We start from the raw sequence: 25905 nt of genomic DNA, 5'->3' as shown, positions 1-25905 counted from the left end.
AAAATGCAGGTCTCAAATTTTTTTTTCTTCTTGCTTTGTACTGTATAATCCATTTAATTTTTTAAGACCAAACTACAATACTTTAAACATCTAAATACATTTTTTCAATTTTTAATATGTAACGAGTATTGAGTAATCATGACCAATAGTTTAGTGTCCTCATATATTTTACATACAAAAGGAAATAACAAGAATCATCGAAAAGTCAGGTCTCAATTTTTTTTGTTGCCTTGTACTGTATAATCCATTAAAATTTTTAATATGTTACTTTGAAATCTGACCCAGATAATAAAATAACTATAACAGAGAAAACAAAAAGGTTTCATGGTTATTGCTGTAAATTAAATTTACTAAGTGAAAAAGTCAAGAAAAATTGTGAAAAATGTTAATAATTTTATTAAACAATGAAACAGTAATTTCTATCAATAAAGGAAAAACTATAAACATGATTAAAATAAAAAATATACAATTCAAAGACCTAAAAAAATAAAAATTAAATATAATATATCTTTCATTACATCTGAAGTACATAAAAATAGTTGCAACTCTTCCATTGTAAGACACTCGGCTTACTCGGTATAAAATAATCCTTTATCGATTCTCTGAATTTAAGTGAATCACAGCCACAGTACTGTTCGTGTCTGGGTTTGCCGAGCGAGGAATACTGTATGTTTCAGAGCACCAACGAGGGTCCTTTTTCCACAAGTTTTTTCTGTCCAATTCTTGGGGTACAATTAAAAATATTTCTCGGTCCTTCCCTCTTATCTGCTCTCGGAGGTAAGACATAAGATCAGATTCCTAAAATGTAAAACAGACATCACTAATTTTTAATATCTTGTAGGTAAACTTTGCTAACATATTTTTGGTATGCAGGACTACTAGGAGAGGTAAAAAGTGGGTTAAATCTTTTTAATAATCTAATAATTGGTGTTCAATAAATATTTTAGTGCTAGAGGGTTTCACTAATTACTCATAGATGCTGACCTATAGCTTGTTTATATAGTATTACTAGTTTCAAATATTAATTTTATATTTTCACGTTTCTTAAATTTTCACAACTATTCATCGTAATGCGTTATGTTTCATTTTCCTCACAATGCTAACATAGTTAATTGTAGATATTTTATTATTTTCACAACTGTACAGCATCATGCATATTTCGAAAAGGAAAATTATTTTTCACTGTATCGTTTGTTTTAATTATTCATGTTTTATTTTCAAATTTCCACACTATTTAGCATCATGTGTTTGACAGTGTCAATAAATTTAAATTTTCATATTGTACTCGCACACTCGAAATTTTAAAGAATAGCCCATCATGCATATTCTTAAAAAAATTTACCCTCAACAGTGTCAATTGATTTATATATTAATTTTCTACTTGACAATTTCCACTAGTTCTCAGCATCATATGTATTTTCCATAAAACAGAATTATTACATATATATTTTAACAGGAGCAATTTATTTTTATTGTATTGCGATTTCGCAGTTGTTACGCTTCAAGTTTAACTGCAAAAAACTGTTTCCTTCACAGTGTCACTAGAGATAAATACTATTACTACTATAAAGTTACTATTTTGCTTACAGATAATTGAAAAGCATTGTTTAAGGTGTGTTACATGGGTGTCTGTTCGAAGATACATAATCAAAATAAAAGTAGAAAAATCAAAATGATATCAAACCAAAATTTTAAAAATGTAGATAGGGTAGAACAACAAGATTAAAAGAAGTTAGTCCGCCTGTCATAATACAAGTCACTAACAGACATTTTATCTAAATTGCATCTTTTAAAAAAAAATTATATAGAAGATGTGATGAGAATTCCCCCCTTTAGAAAAGGAAGAGTAAATAAATAAATGAAAATAAATACTAAAATATAAAAATAAATAATACTCAAATTTGAAATAGTAACTGAAATATATGAAGCAGAAAAAAAAAGGTAAAATTTGTGTTAAAATGATTTTGGTCTTTTGATTTTCTTTTTCCTTTGCATATATACATTCACTTATATACATTACTGGCATATATACATTCACTTACACGTATGTGTGTTAAAATATTAAAAATGAAAAATCCTTAGGCAATTACAACATAAACTTAAGAAAAATTCTAAAGCAATAGAAATAAATTATAAAACTTTTCAAGAAACAACTACCATTATTAAAAAAAAAAAACATGCAGATGGATGGTGTAATGTAAGATTGAAAAAGGTGCGTGAAAAAAACGTTTTATTTTTCTGAGAATTTTTTTTATTATTCTGTATTATGACTTTATAAATTGTTTGCACTTTTAAAAATTATACTTTTCTGAGAATTTCTTAAATTTTATGACTATATTTCGTCATATACTTAGCTGCTTCAAAACTACTGCTTTACAGTGTTCAGATTTCCCTAGACCATATGACATGTTATGTGACGATGACACAGTGTAGTTGGCCCTCTACCAATTATCCCCTTCTTATAGGCGACCCCCCCCCTAAAGTTTCAGATTTGGACTGATTTTGCCAGTTTGAATTTTTTCTCTAGACATGAGAATCCTTAGGATGCTATACCACGGGAGAAACTTTTCATTCCAAATGCTCTTTCATCTCCATAACTAATTTAAAGTATAGAAAAAGTAAGTTCAGACAAACCTAGGATAAGCCATGTAGTTTTGTTTTCTGAAAAGAAATTTTCATAACATTAAAAGGTAAACAAATTATTATGCATAATCCTAAGTTTTCTTCTTGATGTTTGGAAAATTTCTTTTCAGTATTTGAAACATCATGGTATCTAGGTTTGCTCACTTTTTATATACTTTAAATTACCTATAGAGGTGAAAGAGAATTTGTGATGTAAAGATTCTCGTGGTATGGTGTTCTCTTGAGGCAGTTTCAGATGGAATAGAGTAAATGGAAGATAATTCATCGGCAAAAGGACTTCAACTGCAAAAACTGATAGAAATGTTGACAGGACCTTGAGTTTTACGATAGTTGATTCGTGGTCAGAATGATCAGAGAACAGTGAGTATACATTCAACTGGCATTTATCAGATTTTGAATAACGAAAAAAACATGCCACTGAGAACAAATAACAAAAGTAGCAAAGTGTCTTTTCGCACAGTAATATCAATAAATGTGCTTTGGGATACTTAGCAAATTCCTGAGGTTTCTTAACCTATTTACTCACCTGATTTGAGTTGTTTCTTTTCTCGAGATTATAAATTCTTGTGAGGGAACATGAGGGTCATTTTAAAACACTGAAAAATACTTAAAATTCTGCAACCAATCAGATAAAGGCTATTCCAGTGTGCGTTCCGACACTGCTTTTAGCAGTGGAAAAATTGTCACTGATGCAATTTAGTTTCCCAAGGGAATAATTTTGGGAAAAACAATATTAAATGGTAATTATTTTTAAATAAAAATATTTATAAAAAGATTTTTATAATAAAAATCAGTCTCATTACCATTACTTAATGTATACACTGTGAGATATATGGACCAGCATTTTATCTCATTTGATTCAATAAGTATTGGTATGAAATAAATATTGGACAGAATTATTGATGTTTACCTTTCCTATGACAGAAGGACGATCCAATTTTGAGTCGAGGTTATAAAAAGTGCCTTCAATTTCTTTCACAGCGATCCAGTGCTTCCTATTTAAGCGGAGTGGAAGGAATTTCATTTCACTGGGGACATTTAAAATCAAGCCATAAATTTTTGTGAAATCAATATTGCTTGGATCTCTGAAACAGAAATATACAATTTAATCAAGAGCAATGCACTATATTGTTTAAATAAAAACAAAAAGAAATAAATTAAAAAAGCATTTTGATCATAGGATTGGCATTTTGTCAGGAACTGTGGCAGAAAGTTATCGGGCTTTCTGCGACATACCTCTCTAATACTTATATCTTTCTGAAAACACTTTTAAAAATAACAAATATACTTGTTAGTAAATAGAAGTAACAGAAGTGTCAACTTTAAAAATTAAAAACAAACAATAGTAATAAAATAAAATAATTTTTTAATTAATTATTGAATATTTTTTTTATTCTAATTTTGTGGGTGATATTCTCGCATTTTGTAAATTATCATCACATTAAAAGAAAACAATTAAAAACTTTTGAAATCTGTAGCAGTAACTACCACAAAAAAAAAGAAGATAGACTACGAAATCACGTGAATCAGATTATGGAAAGGGTTACTAAATGCACGTTTTCATTTCGAGATTCACATGTTGTAATAAAAAATATCGTATTAAAAATATGGGATTTTGAAAACTGTGAAAATCAATAGTAATGACTGCATAAGGAAATTAAAACGAAAATTTCTGCAGAAAAGAAAACCAATTTTTTTTACTTATTCTTTATTTTTCATTATTTTCGAATGAGAATAGAAAAATCACAGGCATTTTTTTTTCCTACTCCGATGCGTGAGAAAGACATCTTTTGAATATAATTCTGAAGACAGGATAAAATCATTCGAAAATTTCTGCAGAAAAGAAAACAAACTTTTATCACTTTTTTACTCTTCATTTTTCATTATAAAATGTGAATAGAAAAATCACAAGCATTTTTTTCCACTCCAATGCGTAAGAAAAACATCTTTTGAATCTAATTCTGAAGCAAAGATAAAACTTTCAAAAATTTTTGCAGAAAAAAACCCCAAAATTTCTTATTTCCCAAAAGAAAAATCTTTCTGTGAGAATTCTGTAACGATCTGCGACCATGTCGCTACGATTCTGCCACAAGGGCCAAGAAGCTAATGTAAGAAGCTAAAAATGACCAAACAATTGTTCAGCAAAAAACATAATAATAATAGCTTAAATTTTAATAATTAACTTTAAATAGTACCAGAAAATTAATATTTTATTAAATAAACAATTTAAAAAAAAACTATTTTCCTATTATTAATTTTAGTTTTATACATAATTTTAAAATCTATATCTCATATTATTTAAAAGTCAGTGTGAATACTTAACTATTGTTATTTAACATGCAATTTGTAGAAAGTGCAGAAGGTTAGAATGCGATTTCTTAATTAAGTAGTATTCATAAAATTTAACTACAATACTTTAACATTTCTTTAAGCAATTAAAAAAAATGAGATTAGTATATTTACTTATACTTATTTTTGTAAATATTTAAGGACTACAGTAATTTTAATTTCATAAAAATTAATGTCATATTTCTTTCTAATTCTTGCTTTTCAGCTTTCAATGATAGACTAAATAGCTCAGAAATTAATTCTAGTATTATTTAAACTAGGCTGCAATTGCAAACTGTTTAAAAAATTATTTTAATATTTGATATCTTTAGTCGATAAAGAGATTTTTTTCATTTCTTCCACTTGGGTGGGAAGAAACCTATTTATTTTGGGGTGGTTGTTAACAATGTTAAAAAAAATTTGCAATCCCTGTTAAATCGTAATGTTAAAAAATTTAGTTATGAGTACAGCAGAACTTCTGAAAGGGGCCAAACCAGGTAGGAATAATCGAAATCTTCAGATTATAGAAGTTCATTGTATTACAATCTGCTAAACAGCTATTCCTCAAACCAGTAATTCAGCCTAGGAATATTAATTAGAAGTTTCTCTGATATTAAGTACATAGCCGCCAACATTGAAAGGAAAAAATCCAGTAGATATTTCAAAATAATATAATGTACTAAATATTTTACAAAAAGGGAATTTTAGAGATTTTTCTAGTTATCAAAATAGAAAAATTTCAATTATTTTCTAGTTATGATTGACATTAAACATACGTGAAATGTTATGCATTAACTTTACTCATAATTTCAAATATTAATAGACATTTAATTCATCAAAGATAGCTAAAAGATTTTTTTAAAATTAATTTAAAAAGAGAGTTCTGAATAAAAATAAACTGAACATTTTAGAACAAAAAAAGTTTTGAACTGATTTCCATAAATGAGGTTCACTTCATTATGTATTAATAATACTTAGTTAAATATTCAAGCTATAATCTGTACAAAAATTCCATATCAACAGGGATTTTTTTAGGGAAAGTATTTGAATAAAGAGAGAAACTTTTTTTCCTCATACTACAGTCTGTCTATTGAAAGAACTCCCCTCACCATTTGTCTGGAACAGTGGTGGTAACTATGGTTACGACATTCAACTATTTCAAGTAGGGGTGCTTGGTAAATATTTAAGACAGGTTTTGGCTCGAGTCAAAGAGAGAGAAGGAATCAGGGGAAAGAGAAACTCCCCTCTATGAAATGTGATGTTTCTTCTTTCCATGCCAACTATCTCAGACTTTGTGGCAAGGGGAGTTCTTTCTATAGACAATATATATATANATACTAAAAGGAATTCTGTTTGCTTACGCTTGTGCCTCTACCAAATATTACTATCTATTAGTATTATAAACAATTAGATCTCTTGGTGAACAGAAGGGATTTTTCGAAGTAATCATTTTTTAAAATAACATTTATATTCTTATCACATTATATTGTGCAAACAAATTTGATGAGTTCACAATCATAATTTAATATTTTCGCTAATAATAGCAGTACTGGAAAATAACTTTAAATTAGGGATACAAAAATGTTTAAAGGAAAATAATACCTTTATGACTTATGTTAATTTTATGCTGATGACAACCAAAACAATATTGAAATGAATGAGGAAAAACTGGATCCACTTAGCTTTAGATGGTAAGTTTAGTTGTAACATTTTTAGCAAGCAGCATTATTAAAAGTTATTACCTCTTCACACAAATTCGTTCTCAATTTTAATTGGCTGTTTTGTGCGTTACTAACCGCAATTGTTCTGTGATTGGCTATTTGTTATCATTTCACTCTCTTCTCATATTATATAGATATACAGTGATACCTCGAGATACGAGTTTAATTCGTTCCGTATCCTTGCTTGTATGTCAATTTGCTCGTATTTCAAAGCAACTTTCCCCTTTGAAATGCCATTAATCCATTCCAGCCCCAAAAATGCTACCCCCAAATGTTTTTGTTACGTGTTTTTGAATAAGAAAAATGTATTTATAAATGACAAATATCGTATAAAAACATAATAAAAGCGAATGTAAAGCAAGAAAAACTGGTTTTATAAAGTGTGCATACATATTTGTATTTTGGTCACTTAAATGCAACTTACACACAACTTAATTGCTACTGCATGCTTAATTTTAGCCACTGCTTTTCTCTTCACTGGTCTTCACTTTTTTAGCCGGATTAAAATAAAAACTGTCCAAGGAGGTTTGTTTCTTCCTCTTTTTCAGAATGCTGCAGGAATGAATTAGGCAAGTGTCATTAAATAGCTCTGATGCATTATCAGTTGCAACTTTTTCGGGGTGTTTCTTTTCCACGAACTGTTAAATTCTCTCCCACATTCCCAAGAACTCTTTTATCTTACTTTTAGAGATAATCTCCTACACCTCTGGCTCTTCCTCGAAACCAATTTCTTGCAGAACCCCGGAATGCTGCTGCGACTGTAACACTTGTAATTCCTCGGTCGTCAGTTCCTGAGAGTGCTCCTCGACAATCTCGTTCACGTCTCTCTCACCCATCACCAGGTCCATGGATCTTCCCAGAGACACAATCTCCTATTCCACTGGCACTTTGGGTTTGAATCCTTCAAAGCTACAGACAGGCCACAGCACAATTTTAGGCTACAGACTCACTCAGGCCACAGCTTCTTCCATGAAGAGGTCAAGGTCCTCGTTGTAACACTCAGCCAGGTCTGATCAATAATTCTGAAGCATATCACAATGTTAAAGTGGTCCTTCCATCCTACTCTCGAAGGATGAGGTTTGTGTTCTCTGTCACCTCAAAGCAGCGCCGGAACAGGTGCTTAGTGTACAGCTTTTTAAAATTAGAAATCACCTGCTGATCCATGGGCGGCAGGGTAGAAGTGGTGTTAGGTGGTAGATAGAGAACCTTTATAAATTTGAACTCTTCGAGGATGTCATGTTCGAGGTTCGGTGGGTGAGCATTATCGAGGATGAGAAGGGCTTGCATGGTCGCTCCTCGTATCTCAAAACAAAACTTCGCTCGCTCGACAGCTCTTATCTCAAATAACTCGTATGTTAGGGCACTCAGATCTCGAGGTATCACTGTATATATATATGTATAATTGCCAGATTTGTTAATTATATTAGTTACTGTTGTTGACAAAAGTATTTTTCCCTCCTAATAAAGTTGAGGATATTTGTTATGTATTTGTAAAGTTGAGGATGTTTATTATGCTTACCAGGTTTTTTTACCAATCATTAAAAGAATAAAAGATGAAATTAATGTTCATAAATGACTAAGAAAGCCATGTTTATTTTTCCTCCTTACCTCCGCTTGTCAAACCAGATAGCTTCATAGCCTTTAAGTTGAACAGCAGCCATCAATACATTGACATCGTAGTTGCCCAGGCCTAAAACACTTTTATGGGGATTTACTAGGTTATCTGGAGAAAGACTGAAACAAAAGTTAAAACATAAACTTAGTGTTCAGCCAACAAAAAAATAATTGATTTCAATAGAAAAATGCTGTACTACATAATTTAAATATCTTTTACTAAATATTTTTTCATTAACAGTAGGTTTTTCTCATAGTTAATTTTGTTCTATACTTTGATCTGTTACACACTTCACCCCTATGGCAGAATTTTTTCAGGCTTTCTGGGACAAACTTCCCGGGCACAAATATTTTGCTTTAAGATACTTTTAATTATAACAATTGCAAATTTAAAGTAACAGAAACATTGTTTTTACAGAAGAAAGTATACAATAAAAATGCATAAAAATTTTAAATTGTAAAAGTAATATTTTTTAAATTCTAATAATATAGGCAATATTCTCGTATTTTGGAGGCGGAAATATGCAATTTCGAATTGTGTAAATCATAATACAAGTTAAAATTCGTAAATAAATAAAACAATAATAAATATAAATTCAAACATAAATTAAAAATTGTAAAATCCATGCAGAACTCCCAAAATGAAGATCACGAATCACTTTGTATATTATTAATTTGAAATTCTAGCAGAAGCAAGTTTTTACAGATTTTTTTTTCAAATTTTAAATGAGAATAGAAAAATCATGATTATTTCTTTCCCCTCAGCAGAGATGTCAACTGCTCCGGACACGTCAAAATGATTAAAATAACGGTAAATAACTACAAGTAAATTTTTCAAATATTTGACTATTTTCGCTTGCTATTTAAAAGGTATAGCATGACATAAGTACTATAAAGTGGTGAATTATATAACCCTATGAATTATTTAGAAATAGTGGTGGATTAAAATCTACTAAGTTGAATTTATTAAACCAAGAATCACAAGCGATAAAATACCACTTTAAAATATATATTTGCTGTCCGGAGCAAGTTGGCATATCTGCCTCAGGTGCGCAAGAAATACATTTTTGGAAGGAAAAAAAAAAAACATTTTTCGAAAAATTATGCAAAATGGAAAACCAAAGTTTTTCCTTTCCCGAATGAAAAATCTTTCTGCAAAAACTCTGTAATATTCTGTGACAATGTCGCCGCAATTTTGCCACTGGCGCTTCACTTTTTCAAATGATAGCAAAACATGTTTATTTTATGACCATTGAATTCACGATTATTTAGAGTACAGCTGGGAAGACTTGTAAAAAAAGAAGTAAATAGGAAACAAGTGTTCACAACCATGGAAATACAGGGTGTCAAGAGGACTGACTGATTTCACAATTAAAAATCTTGGAGAAAAAGGATGATAGAAAAATGAAACAAACGGCATGACTACCATTAAAGCTGTAAAAATTTTATGCCGAAATTTTGGAATTTTGACACAAAAGTTGTCAAAAGATGGTCTTGTACCCTGTACAGGATTCTTGAAAGGAATACAAAGAAAAAAAGCCTGTAATCTAACCTGTGCTATTTCAATACTTTCTAATCCGAAATGACACTGGACTTGTATGTTTTAAACACTAGAATTGATTGTTCTAAAGGATTATCGGAGGTGGCGTATAAAATTTTATTTTATATTATATTTTATAAGCATTGTTTTAACAGCCGACCCAATTTTTTCGGTTTGAGACTACTAATGTTAAACTTCGTAACCCTGCAATCTTGAACCCAATCCAGAAGACAAGGAAACTCCTGGATCAAGTATTGGGAAAAATTTGCCTTTATGGAGGACTTTTCGATGAAACTAACCCGCATTTGCGTTAAATGGAGAGGAAAAGCACGAAAACCCCCCACTGTTAGCCTGACGGCATTAGGACTCAAACCTATGATCCATCTACCACAGAGGATATTTCCCTCCAGCACTGTGGTCAGTGCGGAATTAGAATTGACCAGCCATTGCTTGGATTCGAACCTTTGGTCACCTCATTGGAAGACAAAACAACAGCTGTGGTGGCTCAGGGGATTACAACAACACTCTATCCCCATGAGCCACCACCCTCTAGGTTTGGAATAACATCGACTAATACCACGAGATGAAGGCAGAGCCATGTGCCAACTCCTGGTGAACGAACTATACCTATAATTTCATAGCAACTGTAGCTGTGCTCCAGCTCAGTGCAGGGATATAATTAAGATTTTTCTTTTTTTCAGGAGTGAAAATACTCAGCGACTTTTTTTGATGAAGAGAGAGATAAAAAGAGTAAAAACAATTGCATTATAGAGTACAAAAACCAATTTGATAAAAAAAAGGAAAATATTTATGCTCATTTTATTACAATTTTTAACTCCTTTCTTTTGAATATTCATTGATTTTACAGTATCATCAAATTTGAAATCACTAAGATTTCCATTTTTTTTCTTATAATTAAGGCTCTGATTTTATATTATTAATCTTGTTTTTAGTTAATCTACTTGTTTTATAAGTTATCCTGTTTTGGAATAAAAAATCTATTTTCTGTATGGGGTGTGATATAAGAGATCCAAGCAGTCTGTTTGGTGAGCAAGGAGAAAAAAAACTTAATTTCAAGGATGCAGTGCGCAGTTTTTGATAAATTTTATCGAAAATATAAAATCTGCCTGATTTTAGCATTCTGGGTGTCTTAAGTTAAAACAAATACAGTAGACTACTTGCAGAGTTTTAGACTGGAGACTTTTTTATAATACCAAAAAAGAATTTTTTGTTTTGTTTAACCGCAATCGCCAGTTGTTTGTTTACTTTTGAAAATCATGGCAGATATTACAGTATGGCATAGTTTAGAGAGTCTACTGTAATAATGAATGTTTTATATTAGAAAATACATAAATTTCAGCATATAAAATTTTTTTTCAATTCGAAGTGCATACTGGGAAAAAGATAGAGTGTAGAAATTATTATGAATTATTAAATTACAAAATACATAAATTTCATTATATATACACATTATTTTCAATTTAAGTACGTGCTGGGAAAAAGAGTGTTGCAATTACTATTACTGTGTAGCAATTAATATAAATTATGAAAAATGAATGGTTTATATTTCAAAATACAGAAATTTCATGATTATATATACATATATTTTTAAATTTAAAGTACACACTGAGAAAAAGAGAGTGTGTAACAATTATTATGATTTTTAATAATTTTAATGCAATAAAACAATTTTACTAAAGAAAATGATAGTGCATATCAATAAATTTTTGCATAAAAAGCTTAATCACATCTTGAAAAAAAAAACATTACAAATTTTAAAATTAAATAACATTCTAAAAGAATTTAAAAATGGTTTCTGAAACTAACCGCTTAGGTGAAGAATATTTTGGAACATGTTGTTTCAGAAATGTAATTTTCAGGATATAAGTCCTGTAAACATTCATTTCAACAGTGAATGGAAAGAAAATACCTGTGGCAAATATTATCCAATGTTTGCTTGTTAAAAGCTTCCTTGTCTTGAAAGAGATTATTTAGAGCATGTAAAGCACACATCTCTTTAACTTGTTTTTCATGATAGATATTTTTTTCTCCTTTGGCGCCATTGTGAAGTGTTTTGCGATCACGTCCGAACCAGCTCTCTACAAAGTTAAGGCAAGACTTGTGCATGGATAATATTATAAGCTACAAAAGAAAACAAAAATGCTTAGTGCAAAAAAATAATAAGGGGCTTAGATAAATAATTCCAAGAAATTTAAGTGGTAAGATATTGCCTGATTAAAAACTTCATTTGCTTCAAAAATATAGAAATAGGAAATAACAGCAGTAGACATGTCTTGAAAATGGGCATCTATTTTTGAGCGCTTCAAACATTTCCTATTTATATATATTTTTGAAGTGAATGACGATTTCAATTATTTAATAATAGGCTTAGATTAACATTTAGTTAAATTGTTTCATTTTTAAACTTTAATACATTCGTTCAACTTTTGATTTTTAAAAAAATTTTGGTTCATAGGTGTCAGGATCCTGATTCCTCTCCCACGCATTTGATTGACCCCTGACCTGAGGGTCAGAAGGAAAGGGACACGGGAAGTGTTGTCCCCCTACATTGGGGGTGGAGCGAAGGACTTTTTCTTGTAAAAAGGAGGATTTTTAGATCAGTATTAGTTTGAACGTAGAGGAGTTGAGTATTAGCTGGACTAGGAGAACGAAGGTATGAACTGGAAGGGAGCAGGAGAGTTCCGGACTTTAATGCCATGTAGATTATGTATATACTCATATTTTACTTTTTACTCATAATTAATCCAGAGATGACAAAATAAATGCTTATACCTGAAATAATCCTTTGTCATCCTTATTGAGGATTTCATTAACACGAACCAAAAGAGAAATGTCTCACAATAGGGCTCTTTGTGTTTATAGTTTAATACGGAATTGTAGATTAAAACATCAAGCCAAAAAAAACTCTATTATTTTTTGCCACATTTAATCATGCGTTATTGGTTCAAAAATCTTATTCACTTTTTTGTGAAATTTAAATGCAATAGGGTGGTTTAATTTTAAGTTAACACAATGTGGTTTTGATATCATTCTTGATTTTAGTTATCGCTTATACATAACAATTAACACAATGTGGTATTAATATCATTCTTGATTTTAGTTATCGCTTATACATAACAATTAACACAATGTTAAGTTAACACAATGTGGTAATGATATCATTCTTGATTTTAGTTATCGCTTATACATAACAATTAACACAATGTTAAGTTAACACAATGTGGTATTGATATCATTCTTGATTTTAGTTTTCGCTTATACATAACAATTCTCGAGACACATTTTATTTAGCAAATGTAACTGCTTCTAACCCTTAGCAAATGTGACTGCTTCTTCTTTCAATATATTTTTCAATTTTAATGCATAACTTTAAATTTTATGATATAAATGATCTCGTTTAAAATACAACTACTAAAGATCGGACAGGGAGATTTCCGTACCGTGATCTGTGGCAGAATAATCGCAGAGTCTTGGCAACTTTTGGGCAGTGTTCCACGAGAAACGAAAAAATAAAAATCACAGAAAGGGACCAACTTGAACACTACATATTTTTTAAAAACAAATTTGCAAGTTTAAAATCTATTTAGCACCTTGGCGATTGCTGTTGAAACAATGGTAAGGAAATGTCCCCCTTATGTAGGAACATGTTTTTTTTTTGTTACTTATTTCCAAGTTGACGAGTAAAAAGGGGGAAACAAGGAGAGAAGTGTAAATTTCTTCCCAAAGAAGTCCCAAGCAGCTTAAATTAAACAGCTGAAGTGTCATGTTGGTGGCATTTTGAACAAAGAGGGTAGGATATTATACCATGAGAAAAAGTAAGACATTTTAGATATACACTATAAAGGCATGAAAGGAAAGAATTGGTTTTTCTGTCGTATGGAAGAATCAACGGCTGTCCCGCTTATTAGCCCGATACCAATCATGAGTGGGAGGCACCAGCCAAATCCTCCTATTTAAGTTTTTCATCTGAGAAAAAAGTTCTAGGTAGGTAAGTTCATCAGATGCAGAAATTAGCAGGCTGCAACCGTCCTTTGCTGGACAGTGTGCCTTCTCGACCAAAAAGATCCACTGGAAATGAATATCATGTTGAAGTGAGATGCACTTCGACTTGTGAAGGATATATATACTTGTCATATCACCAATATAGATCCAATAGTTAAGATGTTCCATTGAACTTCGGCTATCAGTCAGAATCCAGAGATTTCCATAATCATTTTCCCTCAAAATGACTTCAAGTCCCGCATCCACTGCTAGTAATTCATTTCTAAAAACGGAACAGAAGTCTGGGTTACGAGTTTAAATTAGTGCAGCACTTATTAATTATAAGCAAATATTTTCATATTTTCTATGCGCTTATCACCTCATTTTATATTATATGCTTGGACGACAGACCATTATAACGATAATTTAATTTAACGCTAAATTTCCAAAAAATGTAATGAGAAGGAATCTCTGCTTTCCGAGTTTTACAGAGCGCCCACTAATAGACTTAAATAAAAATATAAAAGTATGTACCAAAAATCACACAAAGAAAGTGAGAATATTTAATATAGTTGTTATTGTGAACGATCGAAATTGGTGGTTTTTGGCTTCCACCGATGAATATTAACAATCACAGTCTCTTTGGTATATGTTTAGAATACTAGGTTTATATACTAGGTATATATACTAGGTTTAGAACTATTGAAATCTCATATTAAATTCATACAAAGAAAAATAAATGGAAATAAAGTTTTAAATTTCAGAGAATATTTAAAAGAAAAGTGTATGGAGACCTAGCCATTTGATACAAATTGTCCTTTCCAGTTATCTTCAAAAATAGAAGATTTTTAATTATCAGAACCAATCTTTAAGAACTAGCATATTGCGAATTAGATAGTAGGGTTCAAATGCTGGAGAGATTTTTGTACCTTGATCTATGACAGAATAATCGCCAAGTCTTGGACATTTCCGTGCCGTGACCGGCGAGAAATTTAAAAAAAAAAAAAAACACCACACAAAGGGACAAACTCAAAAGATATAACTCGTAGCTACCTCCGGGCAATTAAAAAAACTTGCAAGTTTAAAATCTATTTGGCACTTTGGCAATTGTAGTTGGAGCGACAGATCAGGATATGGAAATATTCCCCAAATGTTTTGCTTTCAAGTTGAATTAAATAAAAATATTGGACATTAGTTATGATACTTTAGGTGCCCAAAAATTCTTTAAATCTTGTACCGATACGGAAATATACCCACAAAGTACATAGCCAACATTAGAAATCTCGATTTATATCAAAATTGAGAGTAATTCCATAAGAAGATATATATAAGGTAAATGATCAATTAGTAAAAACGCATATGGTAGAAAAAAATCTAGTTAATGAATGATAAAAGTAGTAAATAATGCTTAGATAAGCACAAGAAACCATCATTATTAAGTCTTAGTAAATAACATACATTTTGTTATATGTTTGAGTTATTATTTTTGAATAACTTATAGAAATATAACATGTGAAAAAAAGAATTTTTGGTAACTTTCTCGTTTATAAAATGAAACCTAAAAAGCTTTGAGGGGAGCAAATTTGGTTAATGAAAGAGAAGATCTTACGTTGTGACACACAGACGATACTATATTTGAACAGTAGTGTAATATGTTTCCCATAGATTGGATTGAATAATAAAAAAATATACAAGCCTAAACTGATATCACATGATTAATTAAATCTGATAATCTTATTTTACAAAAATGGAACATTAAATAAGCTTTTCAGATGTCTGAAACTTATCATTAGGTTTTTATATTTCCCTTTCCAAATGTCTCTCATGTCAACAAAAATAAATATTTCAAGATCTTCATTGATATTAGCTAGAGGAAAAGGAAGTTCCTTTTTTCTCCGATGGCAACATAAAAAAGGGTTACCCTCTTTTAAATTGCTGCTGCCACTTCTTTCACAATGTATATTCGCCTTAACTACTATACGAATAGTTAACTAATCTAATAAAATAAGTAATCACGTTTGATTTAATAAATTTCAATGTTAATTTTACTTATATCTTCTTAATTAATACCAAAAATTATTAATATTTTAGCATCCTTTAATGCTTAATGGAACATTCGAATACGCCATCTGGGGAGAAGACTGATTCCATGTCTCGACCCTCCCCTATTCCCTTTCCTTCTCTCCTCAGTTGCATAAGAATGTACTACGATATTTTCCCCTTTCTTAATACTTGTCAAAAACATTTTTTTAAATTTCCTCGAAGTTTTATTTTATAATTATGTTCAATGTAGTTTTCAGTTTTAGATAATTTTCTCATTTATAAATCAAGACAGAAACTAATATACTTCCTTCTCCTATGACTCTCCACACGCTAATGGTGAAAGCATGCGAAGTGTTGCCATAGGTAGAGAGTTCTTCTCTACACCATCTTAATCATTTATATTAAATTTTTGTATAAGCAAATTTATTAAGGGAAAAATATGAAAGAAGGAAATAAATAGTTAAATTTTGATAAATTACTAAAAAATTTCACGTGTTACAAATATTGCTATTGAAATTTACAATTACCATATAGAGCTTTACGTGTGAATAAATTTTTTACACAATGCCAATCAACTGTTTCACGTAAACACAGCTACCAAAAATAAAATACGTTACTTTTTGGACAATTTCACTCAAAATTTGAAGGGTCACAGATAACTGCACTATAGCTCTAAATTTAATTTTGGTCTAGAGTTGATTTGTAAAATGTAATTTTCGATCTCTAAAAGAGTTGCCTTTAATGCTTAGGGTAGAAGAGCATCACTGAGGAATTCATTGTATCCCTGGGTAAGATTATTTCTGATATATATTATTTAAAGATCTGAATTTACTTAGTTTCATAAACGCTTTTTGAAACGTTAGTAAAATAACTAAGAAATTGTACAGATTTGAAGCGAAAACAACAAGACACAATTAAGAACTTTTGCAATCAATGGTATCTGATTATGCATTTTAAGTATATATATATTTTTTAAATTGCCCAATGGGTTCTTGTTTTTGAATTTCAGTTTTGAAGTACTGAGCTACCGTTTTACGGCCGAAATGAAATGCTAAATAAACTAATTCTTCAATTTTTTTAAAATTGGGAATAGACCTGAAGTTTTTCTCTACTGATTATCATCTAAAATAATTATCATTACCCAGCCTTATTAGTTTTATTGTCGAATTATCATTAAAAAACTTATGAGATAATTCAGACACTAAAATATTCATCGGCTGGTCACAAGTTGCAGACAACACCGCTAATTTATAGTCTTTTGCTTCCAGTCTTTCTTTTCTCCCAAAATCATTAACAATAAAAAACAAAAACAAATAAATAAAAAAAAATTAAAAAAACTTGGGGAAATAGGAAAATTTGAAGAATTTTTGATTAATTAGTTACATTCATAACTATTGTATATAATCGAAAATTCTTCAAATTTTCCTATTTCCCCAAGTTTTCTCTCTTATTTCAAATTTTTCTTCCTTCTCTCATCTAGATTATTTCCAAAATAGACTTCTTTCCTTCTTGTTATTCAGGCAACTTGCTTATTTTTTTTTCGGTACTTACGCACTATCGCAATTATATTGACGACATAGCATAACGACCACCACAGGAAAAGAAAAAGCCATCGGAGCTATCTCGGCTAAATAATAATACAATTGTAAATAATGAAAAGTGAATGAAAATTTTTTTAAAACCAAAATAAACGAATTTCTAGTTCCGCCATGACGATTAAAAATTGCAACATTGCGTTTCCAAAAAACCTGCTCTCCAAAATAAAGCTTCATTGGGTGACAATTGTTACATTCCTGACTGATAGCTAAAATGTTGTACTTTTGTAGAAAGGCCACGGCATCTTTTTCATTATTCGGTAAATACCATACTCGCCTTCCTACATAGTTCGTCTATGTAAAGAACTCCCCAAGCCATTTGTCTGGAGTAGTGGTGGTGACTTCAGGGTTTAGTTCGAGTCGGTGAGAGAAAGGGAGTCAGGGGAGAACGAAGCTCCCCTCTTTGAAATGCACTATTTTTTTGTTTCCATAGCAGCAGACGGTCTTAGACATTGAGGCGTGGGGAGTACCTTCTACAGACAAACTATACTTGCACTTACCATCGCATAGAACGTTTATAACGACCACAAAAAGGCGGGGAAGTGTTTCGAAAGGAGAAGATTATGGTTGCTACTTTGGCACCTTTTGGGTTACCAGTTTATTGCGTTATCTCCAAAATTGGCAAGGTTAAGATAGTAAGTAAGTACCATTCCCCCCTACAGAAACCATTTTTCTGCAGACCAAATTTTTCGTAAACAACTGCTCTTTACCAGACACATCTCGCACTAAAAAATTCGGATAAAATAAAAAAGAAAACACTTTCTTTATCGGCACTTTATTGAAAAATGTTGCCATGCTTCTTGTTGAAGAATGTACTAGTCAAATGCATAGTAGTATGATTCATTAATTGTTACAGATATATCGGCTATTTACAAGGATTTAATCCTCATAAATTATTGCAGTTCGAGAAGACGTATGCTAGAATGACACACGATATCATGACTCAGCACTTAAATGGTAAGTACGCTCTCTCTGTACTACATGCACACAATGGCCAAAGAATTAGAAGCCTTATATAGAGATTTTATTGTACTTAGTTTTACACAAATAACAGAACGTATGGATAATGTTTTCCATATAAATGTAAACAACAACAATCTCGAGCTCATGACCTGCTCGACATCCGGTTAGAAAGCTTACAGCTGCTTATTACAGTTCATTCCACGAGGTGATAGTTACAAACAAATAATTTTGCAAAGATATTAAGTAATTCTAGGTGAGTTTGGTCCCGCAGTGGACTGATAGTCAAGCATCACTGGCTACGGTCAGTGTGCGGGTGGGTGACCACTTGGATCAGTAGGCGTAGGGACCGAGGGTGTGCGGTATTGGTCCTCGTTAAACTGTGCTACCGAAGCGTGCTCGACTTCGCGCGCAGGTCGTCGGGCTACCGAAGCGGGGGTGCCATCCCCTCCGCAGAGGATCAAAATTGTGATGGCATGTCTTCGGATCATCCTCCGGGATGTTTCCCAGACCGTCGCCAATAGCCCATTGTGCAGCTCTAGTGCGACGTAAATTAACAACAACAACAATCTAGGTGAGTTTGAAATGAAAATTTATCCTAGTTTCTTATGTATGGTCTTTTCTACACTAGGGTGCACTGCAAGATTTTTACTGCCTATACTTCCGGGTTACTTTTTCCCGTGTATTTTGCTTTACCCTCGCGAAACACAGAGAGAACAAGGCAAGATGGGTTCATAACTTTGTGAGGTTCTGGCCAAATTTGGCACACCTTCTATCAGCGCAAAACTAAGCGTAGCGTGTTTCATACGCCCATATAATCCGTTTTCATATGTCCAGTGTTATCTTTCTCTACATCACTGCAAGTGGATTCTGGCATAAATTATGGGTTTTCTCCCAGGATTCTAACTACATATTCTCATCCTCTGCATTTCTTTGTTCATTTCGAAATCGGTTGGGAAGAACCTTGGCTGTAGATTTTTGTCAGCTGAGGCACAGTCGAGTCCTTTTTTGGGAGCACAATTTGTTGGAGAAGAAGCTGAGCTTGATTGATTGTGTTCGAACCACAATTACTTCTTCTAGATACTGACTGTGGGTTTTGTTGGATTGGTGAAATAAGTCAACTTAATCTGTAACTGTTAAGAAATACCGTTATTTTTCTTTGAAATAAAAATTGCATTATGAATAAATTATTGTAGTTCATTTACTTCGCACTGGAGCTGCACAATGGGGTATTGGATACGATTTGGGAAACACCCCTGAGGATGATCCGAAGACATGCCATCACAATTTTGATCCTCTGCAGAGGAGATGGCACCCCAGCTTCGGTAGCCCGACGACTTGCACGCGAATTTGAGCACTTTATGGTAGAACAGCTTAACGAGGATCGATACTGCCCTCCCTCGGTTCCTAACTGATCCAAGTGGTCACCCATCCGCATACTGACCGGAACCAGTGATGCTTGACTTCAGTGATCTGCTGAGAACCGTGTCTTAACGATTAGTCCACTGCCGGACTATGAATAAATGGATGGCTGATAGTGTAAAGATAAGTACAGATGGCCTTAGGAGTTAAAATTCGCCGCAAGATTTTTCTGGTTACAGATTCCGATTGATTTTTTTTCAACTAAGCTTGAAATAGAGCGCCAACCAATGTTATTATATTTGAAGTGTTTTCAATATAACGCGTTCTTTCAATTTAACTTTCAACGAAACAAACAAGAAACGAATTCGGAAGACTCCGCGAGCTCGCTATGATGCTACCCAAACAATAGCAAACGGTTCTATTTTACACAAATATACCCAAATAAAGGATTACACTCTAAACAAGGCAAACCTTACACTTTATTTATGTTTTGATATTAATTTTCTTACATTTGTTTTAGGCTCACGAGTTGTTAGAATTTATAAATTACTGAAGTCTTATGAATGTTAAAATTACGCGTAAATTAAATTCATATCACAATAATAAAACTCTCTAGAATAATAAGCTTGTCCCACATCTCCTCGTAAGCTTAATATAAGAAGAGGGATACACTGGAAGTTTTCTAAATTTATAAATCGTTAATTTTTTTTTAAATCGTTATTGTTTACATTCAGTCAATCATCCATAGGTCATTAATTTTGGATTCGCCTTAAAAATTATTAAAATTTTAAAGAAAAATGATTTCACGAAAACTTCGTATTGTTTTGTTTAATATAAAGTATAGACCGTTCAAAGCGATTCAATTACACTTCGTTGATTCGATTATACTCAAATTTTGAGTTAAAAAAAAGTAAGAAATAAAAAAGCAAACAGCGAAACTTTAAATTTAACTGTGAACGCTGTTTTATATTCTACAGTTCGATTTTTTTTTGTAAGAAAATTAGACATCTCGGCTACATAAAGAAAACATTTTAAGCTCTAACATTAATATAAAAGACTTTATCTATATTATATAAAACGCTAATACGTACGTATGTATCAATAAAACCGATGATATTTCTTTTCTCGCGCTGGCAACAGTTTTCATTTTTAATTGATTGGATTCGGCGCGCAAGAGCACGTAGTGAGCAACCAGATAACAATAACCAGAGTGAGCATTATCAGGTTGTTCAATTCAGATTCATGCACTAAAAACATGACAATATTTAATTTAAACTCAATTAGGAATTAATTAATTAATTGAAGTGAGAATGCTTTAAAAGGCCGCTGTTGAATTGATATTTTTCTACTGGGAGCTACCTAAACGTCTAAAAAACGTTTAAGTGTTTGTATTGAATGCATTGAATTTTTTTATATTTCGCGTTTATTTATGCATTGAATTTTCACGCTTTAAAATGCAGAATATTAGTGAAGCAATATTTGATAATTTATTTTGCTAATATGTTTCTTATTTAGCTAATGTTTTGATTTTTTCACCATGTACAATCTAAATAGCTAATATACTTTTTTAAAAGCCAATAAGAACATTGGTAGAATTCTTCTACATAAGTACAATACTATGTCTTTGATGATAAAATACTATGTCTTTGATGATAATATATTATGTCTTTGTGCTAGAACATTGTGTTCATTGGCGAGCGAGCGCAGCGAGCCATGGTTCACGGCGTGAACCACATAGGATTGCGTAGCAATTCTCGGGGGTTGGCGAGCGTTAGCGAGCAGGGGGCGGAGCCTCCTAGTATATATATAATTCGTTTTGTTGGAAATCCATACTATTGTGAAGATGAACGTGAACGTGGAACTACGACATCGTATATTCCGCGAAACGTTGTTATCATATTAAGCTCTAGTGTTAATACTGCGCAGTAGACATAAACTGGCTAAATCATCGCCAAATTTTGTAAAGTTAACTTTGACTTTAGAAGTGAACATGACTGCCAGAAATCAAAGGTCATTAATGATGAGTTAAAAATCTCCGTTGCTTCTGACCCATCTCAGCAGAAATATACAGCAACCAACTGGACAAAATGATACGGAAACTTAAAAAAATAAAATCGTCTAAATCTGCCAACAGATTGACGCCGATCTAATCGCACGACAACGAAGACCACAGACTCGAACAAATGACTGTGGCAAAACTACAGGAATTGGAACTTCATCATCCTACTTACTCACCAGACATAGGCTCCACTAACTATCTAAGTGCTAATAAGAAAACAAGTTCCAACAATGCTGCAAAACTGGCCTTCTAGGAATTTATTGACTCTCATCCACCAGTTTATTCAGAACAAATAGCAAAAGTGCATACAGGCGCCGATAATGCATAAAGTAATTCTCTGTTTTAGTAAGTTATCAAACATCTTGTCCTTTTTTCTACAAATTTTCTAATAGCTCAAGCTAAACACTAGCTGCCTGTACCGTAGAAATATAAGAGTACTTATGGTTGATAATGTATGACAGTCTGCTACAATATTAATATGATTTAAGTCAGATAATTATGTAACTACTAATTACATGAATTAATTTTTCAGATGATTCTTTATGTAGCAATTTTGAAAGACTGAGAGAAGAATATCCCAGATTAGATTCTTATACTAAATATACTCCCATAGATGACATTTTGGTAAACCTAATATTTATAGAATTTATAATAACTATTTCGGTGATTAAACACTATTAACATACAGTAGAAATTTCAGCTACTATTTTAACAATAGCATTTTTTAAAAAATATTTTTGAATAAATTCTCTAATATTCAAAATATAAAAAAAATATTCTAGATTTGTGTTGTAAATCTATATTACAAGTTAGTCAGACGGTAGTTGAAAAAATTGAGTAAATACAAAAAGTTAGATACATAAAATATCCAATTAAAAATAATTTTTTTTTCTTACAAATAAAAAATATAGGGAGTTAAAAAAAACATTGAGAAAACTTGTAGCAACCATGTAGCAACTATACCACTTGTAGCAACTATAACCATGCGGTACCGTATGGATTTGCGATGGTATCAACGCAAATCGAGCGCATCAAAAATTGATTTCTCAAATGCGCGATTCAAGTTTTGCGTGTCTGAATAATATAGGAATTTTAAAAACCATGAGAAAAAATAATATATATAACTGCAAAAGAAAAAAATAAATCGAAACACGGATTTACGATGGTATGGAGATCCTTGAAAAGCGATTACAAGCGATGCAAGATTCGAAATTTTCATGTCGTAATATCACATTAAAAATGAATTCAATCTAATTAACAGTCGAATAAAAAAAAAAAAGAAGAGAGCTAATATTTCCTTGATTAAATAACTCTTATGTTACAAATCGAATTTTGTAACAAAATTGCAACTCTCAAAATATAAGTTTAAAAAAAAAGAAGAGGAAATAAACACCTTTTTTCTTCTTCTAAAGAACGATCTTTTAAATTTTAGCCATTTCGGAATTATTTTTTAGATGAACAATTTTATACTTTTGCCTCAGTGGTTCTAGCCGAAGTTATGGAATTTGTTTTTTCTGTCTAGTGTTCTCGAAGTTTATCCTAAGTTGCGTTTTTCTCTCTAACAAATTTGCGTAAAAAAAAGTCTCAACACGATAAAAAAAATTATAATCAAAATTTGTTAAGATGTAATTTTTTTCCTCCATCCACTGAAAATTTGTTGTTGTTGCACAGCCAAGAACTCTTACCTTCAGTAAAAGGTTGTGTGAGCGTCCAAAGCATCGACAAGTGCCGGCATATGCTACCTTCACTAATCCCATGAACTATGGTCAATCCGTGTACGATATGAGTGACTTGGATCCAAGGAAAACATATATGCCAGGTAACTCTCATATTCATGCGTTAAGGGTTAAATGGACACACTGAGCCAAACACTATAATAATGGGAACTGGATCAAAATTAAACAGCACAAAGCGAGAGAAACATTTTTATTGGAGACCAGGCTGTATGTATATACACACACATATATATATATAAAACGTCGTTGCAGAGTGAAAGAATAAAAACAGGTCTTAGGAAGGGAAGGAGGGTACAAAATTTATTTATTATAATTATTAGACACTAAATTGTTGAAGTGTTTCTTTGTTATTTTTCTGCTCCTTTGTGATGCAGTGAGCTGTCAAATTTTCTGGATTGAATTCCTAATAAAGCCATATGAGACACACATAATTATTAGGCAGAGAACGTTTATCAAAGTGGACACTAAATCGTTGTGCTCCTCAATAAAAGCTAGGGAAAATGTTGCAGAGTAAATTCGTAAAATGTTTCATTTTAGGGAAATCTTAATTGTAATTGGTTTATCAAATAGGTCACACGATTCCCACAAAGAGCAAGGGGAAAATGTCTTACTTTTAATTAATGCATACTTGAACCAAAAATAGATTAAACGACAGGATGTGAATTTAAAACTGAGAGAAAGCGTTCCGTTTTGAATAATAAATTAAGAAAAGGAATAACATAAAAAGATTAATTGAAGCTTTTTATGTTATATATATATACAGTCAAACCCCGCTATAGTGAACCTTCAAGGGACCGAAATTTCGGTTCATTATAACCGGGAGTTCACTATATCCATTAAGCAGGCAATTTAACTAATAATTCCCAAATTCCTCCCTTTTATTACACATTATTCAAATAAATGACTGAAAAATATTACAAAGTAGCATAAAATGTGTTATTTTTTTATTACTCTTCGTCTTGCGTACAAAAAAAAATTAGTAATGTTTAGCTGATGAGCAATCGTCAACATCAGATATGGAAACACTTTCCGACTATCAGATAATATTTCCTGAATTTCCGTTATTCCGCTTTTTAAACCTCTCTAACCTGCCATTCGGGCACATGAACGTAGTCTCACAAATTCGCTTAGCAAATTCATCGACATTTTTCTAAATACTAGAAGATTGCGGCTTCTACGATTGCTGAACCACTTCAGTAATGCTTCTTCAACATCCTTTTGATCTCAACTTTTTTCTGCCATCTAAATTTTTTTTTATGAGCAGAAATTGTTAATTGCCTATTTTCCAAATGTTACAAACTGTAGATTTGGATAGTTTATATTCCCTGCATATATCAGCTTGATTACATCCATTTTCAATTTTTCTGATTATGCCCATTTTATCATCAATGGAGCATGTTTTACGTTTACTGCCCGCCATGGTTAAATTTGAGACACTTGTTTGCAGGCTTTTATTTTAACTGAACTGAGAGCAAAAAGGAGAACACAGATTAGTGTCCAACCCTTTGACCAATAATGAACAATTACTCATTCCCTCTGACAGAAAATGCATATTGATCCCACCGACACCTTACAGGTGCATCATCTGCCTTGGTTGGAAACATCTGCTTGGTTTGTTTAGGGATGGGAAAGTGAGATAAAAGAATCAAAGAAACAAAATGATTATCGCTACTTTCCCCTCCATAGATGGTTTAAAAATCGGTGTATGCATTTATTTTGAAGTAGAAATTTCAAAATTACAAAAAAAAAAAAATCAGTCGAAGACAGAAAAAATTCATTATATCCAACTTCCTCACTTTTTTGGCTCACTATAGCGGGGTTTGACTGTATATATATATATATATATACAGTCGAACCCCGCTATAGTGAACCGTCTGCGGACTCAGTAATGTGTCCACTATAACCGATGGTTCACTATATCCAAATTTTTTGAAGAATATTTTTTGCATAAGACAGTTGAATGATTGAAAATTGGCTTTGCAATTTTGCATAAGTTATTTAAAAAATTATTAACTAATTAACAGATAATAAAGCAAAAATTGATGGAAAAAGTAATTACGTCGCTAAATATTAGTTTTATTTTCACTTTTTATGAAAAAAATTTGTGATTTTTGATTGAACACAATTTGATTTTAAATTGAGTTCATCAATTTTCTTATCTACAATGTGCAAAGAATGCAAGATTTTTACATTTTGAACAAGATTTCGAACCATCTTAACAAAGCATCTCCTACGTTTTCTCTTTGAGCTCCACGCAGTTTTTTCGATGAAACCATGTTTTTGTCGTATGCCGCAAGAATTG

General features: G+C 31.7%; 2 protein-coding genes across 4 annotated transcripts in view; one reads left to right on the top strand and one right to left on the bottom strand.

Moving 5' to 3' along the window:
* Positions 1–373: 373 nt before the first annotated feature.
* LOC107439589 (Josephin domain containing) lies at positions 374–15748 on the bottom strand. 2 transcript variants are annotated; one of them, XM_071179392.1, is made up of 6 exons: positions 15458–15704; positions 13995–14131; positions 11777–11988; positions 8301–8426; positions 3554–3728; positions 374–798 (listed from the first exon to the last, which is right to left on the bottom strand). In XM_071179392.1, exons 3-6 carry the CDS (start codon positions 11971–11973, stop codon positions 592–594), a joined length of 705 nt encoding a protein of 234 aa, XP_071035493.1. In that variant the 5' UTR covers positions 11974–11988; positions 13995–14131; positions 15458–15704; the 3' UTR covers positions 374–591. The 2 variants fall into 2 exon arrangements, with proteins under 2 accessions (XP_071035493.1, XP_015907718.1); XM_016052232.3 differs by lacking the exon at positions 13995–14131 and having other exon boundaries at positions 15458–15748.
* A 700-nt stretch (positions 15749–16448) lies between these two features.
* LOC107439586 (uncharacterized) overlaps positions 16449–25905 on the top strand; it is a 14343-nt gene continuing 4886 nt past the window's right edge. The window contains exons 1-4 of one of the 2 annotated variants that reach the window (XM_071179391.1): positions 16449–16679; positions 18389–18443; positions 22400–22491; positions 23539–23686. In XM_071179391.1, coding sequence (XP_071035492.1) covers positions 18410–18443; positions 22400–22491; positions 23539–23686 — 274 coding nt within the window. In that variant the 5' untranslated portion in view covers positions 16449–16679; positions 18389–18409. Of the gene's footprint in view, positions 16680–18342; positions 18444–22399; positions 22492–23538; positions 23687–25905 lie in introns of both variants that reach the window. The other variant, XM_016052229.3, reaches the window with a different exon arrangement.

Source organism: Parasteatoda tepidariorum, chromosome 4 (genome assembly GCF_043381705.1).
Source record: "Parasteatoda tepidariorum isolate YZ-2023 chromosome 4, CAS_Ptep_4.0, whole genome shotgun sequence".
Taxonomy (NCBI): Eukaryota; Metazoa; Arthropoda; class Arachnida; order Araneae; family Theridiidae; genus Parasteatoda; species Parasteatoda tepidariorum.
Note: the sequence above shows the minus strand (reverse complement) of the source record. Positions and strands in the feature narration are given on the sequence as shown.

What these genes read in the sequence shown, in the direction of transcription:
- LOC107439589 (XM_016052232.3), bottom strand. Translation starts at nt 15,511, where the DNA reads ATGGGAAACATATTACACTACTGTTCAAATATAGTATCGTCTGTGTGT. An exon ending in ATCTGGTTTGACAAGCGGAG is followed by an intron (nt 3,729 to 8,300) that starts GTAAGGAGGAAA and finishes TTTCTGTTTCAG; the next exon opens with AGATCCAAGCAATATTGATT. An exon ending in GTCCTTCTGTCATAGGAAAG is followed by an intron (nt 799 to 3,553) that starts GTAAACATCAAT and finishes TTTACATTTTAG; the next exon opens with GAATCTGATCTTATGTCTTA.